The 12,500-nt window shown below is 35.9% G+C and overlaps 1 protein-coding gene across 3 annotated transcripts in view; it reads left to right on the top strand.

Moving 5' to 3' along the window:
- LOC135210818 (uncharacterized) overlaps positions 1–12,500 on the top strand; it is a 166,361-nt gene that overhangs the window by 142,286 nt on the left and 11,575 nt on the right. For all 3 annotated transcript variants that reach the window (XM_064243685.1, XM_064243684.1, XM_064243683.1), the window contains exon 4: positions 11,423–11,500. In XM_064243685.1, the coding sequence (XP_064099755.1) occupies positions 11,423–11,500 (78 nt within the window). The remainder of the gene's footprint in view (positions 1–11,422; positions 11,501–12,500) is intronic.

Genomic DNA, 12,500 nt, shown 5'->3' with positions numbered 1-12,500 from the left:
GCAGCAGATGCCGTTTTGGGGAACAAAGGAATCCGCTACTGCATAGGCCACACAGCCAACAAGTATAGAACTCACGGGTGAGTGAGCACCAGGGTCGTAAAAGAGATCGGGTTTCCAGTCATTTGGTTTTTGCTTGCTTTTCTTGCGCATGTCTTCGGAGGGAGGGAGGGGAGCGGGAGGTTGAGGTAGAGGAGGAGGAGGAGGAGGAATAAGTGTTAATCTCTGCAGGAGACAATGTCGTGATTGCTGTTTTCGGAGACATCGTACATTTAATCTCCCCGCTCCTTTGCCTTGCGTGGGTGGAATTCTATCTGCATGATGTTACTAACAAAGAAAAATTTTCACTGAAATAAGAGCGGACGGGTAAAGCATACCTTTATGTATATTAAGTCTTTTTAGATAATGTTCATGACTGTTATAAAGGTTAATTATATATTATGCTTATGATTTTGGAGATTAAAGAGAGTAATAGTTATAATAATAGTCATAATAAATAGAGTATATAAGACAAATCATAATATCTTAAAATCTCTAGAAAAAACTCTCTCTCTCTCCCTCTCTCTCTCTCTCTCTCTCTCTCTCTCTCTCTTCTCTCATGCTACATTTGATTCTGAGAGACAGGTCTTCCCTGTAATGGTTGGTCTAGACTCGACATTCCTCAACTAAACGCTTCTGATGTTTTTATCCTTTATCAGCCATTTTTGGCCTCATTTTTTAACATTTTTTTAAGGCCCTGTAGAGCAGTAGTGCCGTCAGTGTACTTCATGGTATTTTGTATGTACACTATAGGCATTACCCCTTGCATTCCTTTCACTGTCAATTTCTATTAGTTTCTATTAGTTCCTTGTCTGTTACTCTACCAGACAGTTCAACAGATATTTGAAAAGGTACTGATGAATTTGCAAATTAGATTTTTGTGTCTTGATGGCCTATGAGGAAATAAAGACTTTTTTTTTTTACATTCTGAAGTTTTTTTTAGATCAGTTTTTTTTTTTTTGTCAGTTGTTCAATCAAGAAAATGACACTTTGTGCCCAGAAGGGATTTTTGAATACAAAATGTAATCATTACTTCCGCCAGCATACTTTTTTCAAGGATCTGGTTATCCTCAGGTTCTAGTGGATAAAGTATCTGAGTTGGTGGGCAGTATGCGGTTTGAAAGCTTTTTTGGCTGTTGCGTTTTTCTTGTATATTATGTCACTTACAGTGGATACTCTATATATATATATATATATATATATATATATATATATATATATATATATATATATATATATATATATATATATGGGGTTAAGGGGTTAACTCGCAAAAATGAACAACAGTAGATGCCACAAACATCATTAAAAATACTCAAACCTTCCATAGCATCGACCCCATCTTATGCCAACATAAAGATCTCATCAGCAGCTCGTCAAATACAGCCCCAAGCTCAACAGTTGTAGCTCTTTGAGCCACTGAGTTCACGACCAACCCAATCTTACCGTCCCTGTTATCTAAGAACGAGGGTTTTATGTAAAATGATGCCATAGGTGCTATCTGCTGAGTAGTCATCAGCAGCCAGTGCCTGGTTCTCCCAGGTCTTTGCGTGGGTGAAGAGGATCCTTGGGCACCTGCCATATATGCAATATCTGGAGACTAGGACACTATGTGCCAATGAAGAGGCCTACCATTTTTGCATTGTATTGAGTGGATGGTTGCCTTAGGTGTTTGATATAATTATGTGTACAATTGAATACTATAATAATAATAATAATAATAATAATAATAATAATAATAATAATAATTAAATAATAATAATAATAATAATAATAATAATAAATAATTGAAAAAGAAACCCACAAAATCACTTTGTAACTTGTTTACTTCTAAGTATTTACATTTAGTTTTAATACTTAGAGGTAAACAAGTTACAAAGTGATTTTGTGGGTTTCTTTTTCAATCTTCAGAAGAAAACTGAAAGAAGTTTTTGTTTGGTTGAATAAAATAATAATAATAATAATAATAATAAGAATTAACTGACAGTTCCTCTCATCTCTCATCTCTCTCACTCTCTCTCGTCTCGGATCTCTCTCTCTCTCAGGTCTCTCTCTCTCTCTTTGAACTGCTTCTATGAACAGGTTGAATATAATCATACCAAGCTCTTGAAGCTACGTGGGGCACCAATGCCCACATCATCAATAAAGGTCACAGCAGTCGAAAGGCGGGTATCTTTGGCTGCCGAGATCAAAGGGGCCGACAAGTGCCCAAAAACTACTTCCGGTGGGAGGTGTCTAGTTGGGGTGAGAGAGAGAGAGAGAGAGAGAGAAGTATTAGTTTGTGGTATAACGATACGCTTTTAGTTGGTAGAATTGACTATATATCTGTTTTATGTCTAATAATGTTTTTTAGTTTGTTTGTTTGTTTGTTGTAAGTCAAGGGAAAGTTCACTATAACGAGGCCCGCGCTTTAAGATACATACACACACATGTATATATACATAAAAACATACATTACACATCCCTATTAAAACACACGCGTCGCCACAATGAACAAAATCGATAAAATAACGAACTTAGCACCTTCTCACCTGCATAAATGTCCCAAATTAAAACCCTCCCCAACAAATCCCTCCCCCACCCCTTCCCCTTGTAGTATACCCCCTACCCACCAGAACAAAGTGGGTTTATTAAAACCCGAGTCGCCAAAACTTTATCTATGATTCCCACAGCCTTGACTCCTGACTCTAGCAAGCTCCAGAGAAACAGGAACTCCAGACCATTACACTCCTCAAATCCCTGCTTTCACACAGGTCATTGTTGCCTGATTATAGGATGATTAAATGAACGTCGCAACACCGAGGGTCAGCGTGGGTAAATGATATAAATCATAGGGTCGCTTGAAGAAGTCAAGTGATTGACGAGAGTTTGGGGTGATGCCTTTGTTCAGTTTTTCGTCGCCAATTTTGTCGCATCTAGGTGTATAGGAGGGGATAAATGGATGTTGCCCAGTTTCTGGCGTCTGTCTTTCCTAGGCCCGATTGTCTCCTGTTAGAGAATAAATAAATATTTGGCTCCAAAACTCGGGGAAAGCAGAAGTAATTAGAGAATGTCGGATCTTGGAGATTTATAGGCACGCCAAATTCTTTGGAAGCTTGAATGTCATCAGTGGTCCCTTTGGAGTGCTTGCTCCGTATAAATAGGAGTTTAATAATAATAATAATAATAATAATAATAATACAGGTTTTACTAACAATAATGGCTATTTCAGCCGCGTTTATTTTGTATATAGGATTAAGATCCAATTTGTACTGCATTTTGTGTAATATATTCAATTTGCCAAATACCACGTTTTTGACAAGAATGAATCCCCCATTTGGCGCTTTAATAGCCAACTTGAGTACGGAAAAAGTCAGTAATTAGGAGAACAGAGAGACTTCTATACAGAAATAAACGCGGCTGAAATAGCCATTGTTTTCAATAAAACCTGTATTCGTGAAGATCTTCTTCCAGCAAATAATAATAACAACAACAATAATAATAATAGTAATAGTTTTGAGGGCATTTATTTATATATACTTGGTGCAATGTTGTAAATTAATGCCTCTGTTTCGCATCTATCACCTGTAATCCACAAATCCTTCATAAGAACTCACAAAGAAGAAGCCCCAATCGAATTTCAAACTCCGGTGTACCGGTAGGCCTAGCAGAGGCCTAAAGAAATGGGCAATTGGACACGAATTGCCCGAAAAGAGACCGACAGAGACCGAGAACAGAGAGCAGAGATCTCCATCTTAAGTGTCGACGCTTAACCCGAGTCGCCGATGTATCGTAATGGACTTTTATCTTATCTTATGGCTTGCTAGGGCCCGTTACAAAGGAGAAGACCGACTACTACTACTACTACTACTACTATTACTTGTTAATGGAATTCCTCTTGCCTACGGCTTGCCGATGAGCCGTCACAAAGTAAAATACAGACTAATACTAATGTTCTTACCACTCACCAATGAGACGACCTGACAAGTCCTCGTGAAAATAGACAGAGCCTCAAAGGTATATTTTCGCACGAGCCTACGTAGCCTCATGAGGAAATATTCTCACGAAAAACCGAGGAATCTCGATGTTTCAGCCTGTTCTTAAGTATCTGAGGCTGTCCATGACGGCTAATAGATAAATGACGTGTAATACTGTAATACCTTCCAACATAGGCCTATAGAAGAGAGATTAGTATCTATGTGAAATCTTCGCGTTTTTACAACGACCTGCCTTTGTTTCAGCGAAGTCTTGGGTCGTTTTTAACGATTAAAACACTTAAATAATAATAATATCCCATATCCTTCTTATATCTATTTTCAGATCTTGATACTTATCCATTTTTTCCCTTTCTTTCTCTTTAACTCTGGTGTCCCATGGTATTGCGACATCTATGAGTGATACTTTCTTCTTGATTTTGTCAACGAACGTCTTTTAAATATTATAATTTTTTTTCTTCTTTTTTGTCTATCACAGTCGTCCGGTTCGACTGGGTGGTATTTATAGTGTGAGGTTCCGGGTTGAATCCTGCCTCCTTTGGAGTCCATCAATTTTCTTACTATGTGCGCCGTTTCTAGGATCACACTCTTCTGCATGAGTCCTGGAGCTACTTACAGCCCTCCCTAGTTTTTTCTAGATTCCTTTTCAGGGATCTTGGGATCGTGCCTAGTGCTCCTATGATTATGGGTACAATTTCCACTGGCATATCCCATATCCTTCTTATTTCTATTTTCAGGTCTTGATACTTATCCATTTTTTTCCTCTCTTTCTCTTCAACTCTGGGACACCATTATTATTATTATTATTATTATTATTATTATTATAATTATTATTATTATTATTATTATTATTATTATTATTATATTATTATTATTATTATTATTATTTGCGTAGGGTGGAAACAGACCTTCTTTCAAACATGTTTTATTGAATATAATGGCAGAATTTACAGAATTTATTTTAGGCAGAATTCTCTCATTAGAGATTTAAGAGAATTCTGTATACAATAAATTCAGTAAATTCTGACATTATGTTACAAAGTACATATTTTATTATATTTTTTTTTTTTTTTTTTTGCTCTATCACAGTCCTCTAATTCGACTGGGTGGTATTTATAGTGTGAGGTTCCGGGTTTGCATCCTGCGTCCTTTGTAGTCCATCACTTTTCTTACTATGTGCGCCGTTTCTAGGATCGCACTCTCCTGCATGAGTCCTGGAGCTACTTCAGCCTCTAGTTTTTTCAGATTCCTTTTCAGGTATCTTGGGGTACCTAGTGTTCCTATGATTATGGGTACAATTTCCACTGGCATATCCCATATCCCTCTTATTTCTATTTTCAGGTCTTGATACTTATCCATTTTTTTCTTCTCTTTCTCTTCAACTCTGGGACACCATTATTATTATTATTATTATTATTATTATATTATTATTATTATTATTATTATTATTATTATTATTATTATTATTATTATTATTTGCGTAGGGTGGAAACAGACCTTCTTTCAAACATGTTTTATTGAATATAATGGCAGAATTTACAGAATTTATTTTAGTCAGAATTCTCTCATTAGAGATTTAAGAGAATTCTGTATACAATAAATTCAGTAAATTCTGACATTATGTTACAAAGCACATAATATTATTATTATTTTTTTTTTTTTTGCTCTATCACAGTCCTCTAATTCGACTGGGTGGTATTTATAGTGTGGGGTTCCAGGTTGCATCCTGCCTCCTTAGGAATCCATCACTTTTCTTACTATGTGCGCCGTCTCTAGGATCACACTCTTCTGCATGAGGCCCGGAGCCTACTTCAGCCTCTAGTTTTTTCCAGATTCCTTTTCAGGTATCTTGGGATTGTGCCTAGTGTTCCTATGATTATGGGTACAATTTCCACTGGTATATCCCATATCCTTCTTATTTCTATTTTCAGGTCTTGATACTTATCCATTTTTTCCCTTTCTTTCTCTTTAACTCTGGTGTCCCATGGTATTGCGACTTCTATGAGTGATACTTTCTTCTTGATTTTGTCAATCAACGTCATGTCTGGTCTATTTGCACGTATCACCCTATCTGTTCTGATACCATAGTCCCAGAGGATCTTTGCCTGATCTTTCGGTCATCACTCCTCAGGTTGGTGTTCGTACCACTTATTACTGCAAGGTAGCTGGTGTTTCTTGCACAGGCTCCAGTGGAGGGCTTTTGCTACTGAATCATGCCTCTTTTTGTAAATGGTTCTGTGCAAGTGCTGGACATTCGCTTCCTATGTGGTTTATGGTTTCATTTTTCGTATTGCACTTCCTACATATGGGAGAGATGTTATTTCCATCTATCGTTCTTTGGACATATCTGGTTCTTAGGGCCTGATCTTGGGCCGTTGTTATCATTCCTTCAGTTTCCTTCTTCAGCTCTCCCCTCAGTAGCCATTGCCACGTGTCATCGCTGGCTAGTTCTTTAGTCTGTCTCATGTATTGTCCGTGCATTGGTTTGTTATGCCAGTCCTCCGTTCGGCTTGTCTTTCTCCTGTCTCTATATTTCTGGGTCTTCGTCTACTTTTATTAGTCCTTCCCATGCACTCTTTAGCCACTCGTCTTCACTGGTCTTCATATATTGCCCCAGTGCTCTGTTCTCGATGTTGACGCAGTCTTATATGCTTAGTAGTCCTCTCCCTCCTTCCTTTCGTGTTATGTATAGTCTGTCCGTATTTGCTCTTGGGTGTAGTGCTTTGTGTATTGTCATATGCTTCCTCTTTTTCTGGTCTATGCTGTGAAGTTCTGCCTTCGTCCATTCCACTATTCCTGCTCTGTATCTGATTACTGGCACTGCCCATGTGTTTATGGCTTTTATCATATTTCCGGCGTTGAGTTTTGTCTTGAGTATCGCCTTGAGTCTTTGCACATATTCTTTCCTGATCGTGTTCTTCATATCTTGATGTTTTATATCCCCTCCTTTCATTATTCCCAGGTATTTGTATCCCGGCTCATCTATGTGTTTGATATTGTTCCCATCTGGTAGCTTTATCCCTTCAGTCCTTGGTACTTTGCCCTTTTGTATGTTGACTAAGGCACATTTTTCTATTCCAAACTCCATCCTGATGTCCCCAGATACAATCCTTACAGTCTGGATTAGGGTATCTATTTCCTTGATGCTCTTACCATACAGCTTGATGTCGTCCATGAACATCAGATGGTTAATTCTGTTGCCTCTTTTCTTGAGTTGGTACCCAGCATCCATCTTCTGCAGTACTTTTGTCATGGGAATCATGGCTACTACGAAGAGTAGTGGGGACAGTGAGTCGCCCTGGAAGATCCCTCTCCTGATATTAACCTTCTGCAGTCTTATTCCAGAGCTTGTAATTGATTGTATTCCAGTTGCGCATTTGTATTTTTCAGGAAGCTGATGGTGTTTTCTTTGCCCCCAATTATATTTCAGGCATTCTATTAGCCATGCGTGTGGTACCATGTCGAAGGCTTTCTTCTTATAGTCTTATCCCAATGCACACCATGCTTAGGTTGGTTTTCCTTTGCTTACTGTTTTTCATTACCATTTTGTCTATCAGGAGCTGGTCTTTTGTGCCCCTACACTTCCTTCTTCAGCCTTTCTGTTGGTGGGGGATGGTGTTTGTGCCCTCTAGGTAGTTGTATAGCCTTTCGCTGATGATACCTGTTAGTAACTTCCACATTACTGGTAGGAAGGTGATAGGCCTGTAGTTACTGGCTATATTTCCCCTACTCTTGTCTTTCTGGACTAAGGATGTTCTTCCTGTGGTCATCCATTTGGGTGCATGGTGATTTGTGATACAATGCTGGAGTTGTTCTGCTATTCGTGGGTGTAGGGCCTTTGAAAAGGTTTTTGAGCCAGTATCCATGGACTTCATCGGGAACCTGGGCTTTCCAGTTGGGGATTTTCTTTAGTTGGTGTTTGACTGTGTCTGTCGTGATGTCAGTGAATCTTTGTTTTATTCTCCCTGTTTCTTCTGCCTTGACTTCCTGGAGCCATGTTGCATGTTTGTTGTGTGATACCGGATTGCTCCAGATGTTTTCCCAGAGTCTCTTACTTGGTTCAGCTTCAGGAATTTCTTGGTGGTTGTCTTTCCCTTTTAGTTGGCTGTATAGTCTTTTTTGGTTGGTTCCGAATAGTTTGTTCTGTTGGTATCCCTTATTCTTGTTCATGTACCGTTGGATCTTATGTGCTTTGGCCTTAAGCCTCTGTTTTACATCTTCTATTGTATTGTTTAGTCCCCTCTCATGTACTTTGTATTTCTCGTTCAGTTCCTCCCTTGTTTTCTTGCTTCTTAGCCTTTTTCTGCCATTTCTTTCAGTTTACTCAAGTCCGATCTCATTACCATGATTTGCTTTTCCAGGGGCCTTTTCCAAGGCGGTTGCTGTTTTGGTTTCTGTTGGTTTATCCCTTATTCTTGTTCATGTACCGTTGGATCTTATGGTGCTTTGGCCTTAAAGCCTCGTACATCTTCTATTGATTGTTTAGGTCCCCTCTCATGTACTTTTGTATTTTCTCGTCAGTTCCTCCCTTGTTTTCTTGCTTCTTAGCCTTTTTTCTGCCATTTCTTTCAGTTTACTCAAGTCCGATCTCATTATCATGATTTGCTTTTCCAGGGGCCTTTTCCAAGGCGGTTGCTGTTTTGGTTTCTGTTGGTTTGGTTGTGCTGGTGGTGTTGGTGTTCGTATCCCCATGAGTTCTGCTACTAATCTTGCTCCTGCATATGTCAAGAAGTTATTTGTTTCTGTGATATTGGTGGTGTGTATTAGTCTCATTATTTCATAGACCTCACTTGTTTTCTCCCTTAATTTCTTGGTGTTGTAGGCTTTCATGGAGGGGATCTTTGTTCTCTCTGTATCTGGCTCCATCCATTGTCTGATCTTTTCTATCCATTCCGTCCTGTCAGTTACTTCGTCGGTGTTCCTTCGTGTGTTGTTGTTTGATACCTCATCATCCCTGTCGTCTTCTGTGGCATTGTCTCTCAGTTCGTCTTCTTGTAATTCGTTGCCGGGTGTCATTTCCCTTTCCAATTCCTCTCTTTCTGTTGGGGAGAGCCAGTTCTTTTTCTTCATGTTCCTTACTTGGTCTGCCAGCCTCTGCTCTGTTTGGGGTGTGTTATTCCTCTCATTCCAGATGTTGACCAACCTTCCTCTATATCCTCTCTCTGTCGGGTTGCTTCTGATGTAGCATCTCCATATTTCCTTATTTTCTTCTCTTGTCCTTTTCTTCCTCTGGTTTGTTTCTGTAGCTCCAGTCTCTGGTTGTTGGTTACTATCGTTGTGGTGGTCAGTTGCTGGATGACGACCTCCAAGTACCTGACCGTCTTCCCCTTCAATTGGGCTGAATACCTGGCTGCCGGACGAAGCTCTTCTGTTGCCAGAGGTTCCATTTACGTCGTTGTCGTTTAATCCTTCATTTCTTTCCATCATTGCTGAGTTTTGCTATTTAACCCATAGCTGGACCCTACCCCATCAGGAATAGGTACTCATTTACAGCCGAGTAGACTGAAGAAATTATGGTAAAGATCCTTTCTCAAGGAATCAATGCGCCGAGGAGAGCGGTCACCCATCCAACGACTGACCAGTCCCAATGTTGCTTAACGGCGCCACTATTATTATTATTATTATTATTATTATTATTATTATTATATTATTATTATTATTATTATTATTACGTATTACTCGGAAGATGAACCTATTTATACCATAAATTAGATTAGGAAAACTTGAAAAATAATTATAGTACAGACTGAAATCTGTTTAGATATTATATATATATATATATATATTTATATATATATTATATATAGATATATATGTATATATATATACTATATAGATATATATATATATATATATATATATATATATATATATATATATCTACATTATTCCTAATTCGAACAAGATAGTAAAATTAAAATTTGGAAGCACGATAGTACCATGATGAGGTCTTAAAAGTTTCCAAAGCGCCACCTGTGTCAGTACAGCACACATGACACAATGGCATAAAAATTAATTCAATTAATTATAATTCAAACTTGCAAAAATACCAACGGGCCTTTTACATTCAAATGTGCAGTCTATAAGTAATTTAATATATTTTTACTATTATATTTTAGGTTTTTGATGTCAATGGAAATATAGAGTTTATCTGTCTTGTCAAAAGAAAAATTAGATAATAAAAACATTAACAAACTAACAGATAAAAATGTAACTATCTAACATGACACAATGGCATAAAAAATCTATTAATTATTATTTAAACTGACAAAAAAGTAATGGGCAGATTGCATTCCAATGTACTATCAATATGCTTCCGGATTATATCCAATCTATTTTTTTTATTATTTTTTGGTTATAATCTGTTCCAGATTACAACCAGGTTTTTGATGTCATGGAAACATTGAGTTTATCTGTGTTATCAAAAGAAAAATTTGATAAAAAAAAAAACTAACAAACAAACAGACAAAAATGTAACTATCTAAATACAGCCATTCGAAGCAACAAATCGTGAAATGGCAACCTACAGCTTAATATAGCAGGTTCCTCTGACGTACAGTCACGCGGAGAAAGTCCTTGGCAAGAGTCTTCGAAGGATTCCTAAGCGATCCTTTCTGGCTCCTGGCCAACCCAGAGCCACACGCTGGCTCCCAAGTTGAGTAGTACTTTATATACTTACAATTACTTAACTGTAACACGCAATATGTTTTATTTTTTTTACTTTCCAGGGGATTGACGTATTGTGGTTCTGTCTTAATTACGTGACTTTATTTATCTATCTATCTATCTATCTATCTATCTATCTATCTATCTATCTACCTAGCTATTTCTTATTTCTCTATCTATCTGTCTGTCTGTCTGTTTATATGATATTATATATATTATATATTATATCATATTATTTCAAAGACTGACACTAGATTATATAAAGAGTATAATTGATTTCCCAATAATTATATCATTTCAAAGACTGACACTAGATTATATAACGAATATAATTGATTTCAAAATAATTATATTATTACAAAGACTGACATTAGATCTTATAACGAATATAATTGATTTCCCCATAATTATATTATTTCAAAGATTGACACTAGATTATATAACGAAAATAATTGATTTCAAAATAATCATATTATTCCAAAAGACTGATAATAGGTTATATAACAAATATAATCTATTTCAAAATAATCATATTATTTCAAAGCCTGACATTACATTACTTAAAGAATATGATTCATTTCACAATAATTATATTATTTCAGAGACTGACATTAGATCATGCAACAAATATAACTGATTTCAAAATAATCATATTATTTCACGAATAAAACTGATTTCCCAATAATTATATTAAGATCTCCCAAATCGCCAGATCTTTCACCAGACACTTTCGCTTCTCCTAACAGGTGTCGTGGATCAGATCACGTGACCTGACCGTCTTGGCCGTGGAGAAAACCACAGTAACGACGGATGCGAGGATATCGGTGAGTATCTTTTTTTTTTCTTAGGGAATTTAGTGATGCTTCGGAATTCTGTTCTTGCTTACGTGTTTAGCATCGGTTTCTATAATAATCCTGTTTTTAAGAACTGGCGTAATGAGGGGTTTATTTTTATGGTTTCTTTTTATGTATTTATGTATGTATGTATGTATGTATGAATGTATATATATATATATATATATATATATATATATATATAATATAATATATATATATAGATATATATATATATATATATATATATATAATATATATATAGTATTCATAATATATTACATATCCATATCTATAATACGTTAGTGTATTATATAATATGATATGATATATATATATATATATATATATATATATATTATAATTAATATTATCATATATTTATATATATTCATATGAATTTATATATATTTATAAACTGTATATATATATATATATATATATATATATATATATTATATATATATATATATAAACCATTATAATATATGTATATATACATATATATATAGATATAAACATATATATATATCGTGGTAATATATATACATATATATATATAGACTGATACATACATAATATATCATACAATACATACAATGCATACATACATACATACATACATGCATATATATTTGACATTTCCTCTCCATAAGCAAACGAGTTCGCAAAAAATCCATTTATAAAAATGCCTCTAAATGTTAATATGACGTCACGGGTTGCCTTAAGTAGGTGCATTACCACCAAAAAGGAAGTGACGCAGCGCCTTAGAAATGTTGTCAAGAACGAGCACCAATTATGAGCTTAAAAGACTTAGCGTTCTGACGATTTCAATAAAGCTTATGAGTTGTTAGACACTGTTTATATATTAATTTGGTGTCACTCGTGTTTATATCATGACAAAGAGCATAATAAGTTTATTATTTTCATTAAGAATCTAATTTTTATTTTTTATCTTGAAATTAAATTCATTTAACGTAATTAGGTTAAT

The sequence above is a fragment of the Macrobrachium nipponense genome, chromosome 4, assembly GCF_015104395.2.
Source record: "Macrobrachium nipponense isolate FS-2020 chromosome 4, ASM1510439v2, whole genome shotgun sequence".
In the NCBI taxonomy this organism is placed as follows: domain Eukaryota; kingdom Metazoa; phylum Arthropoda; class Malacostraca; order Decapoda; family Palaemonidae; genus Macrobrachium; species Macrobrachium nipponense.
The sequence above is the reverse complement of the archived record's forward strand: the minus strand, read 5'-3'. Positions and strand labels throughout refer to the sequence as shown.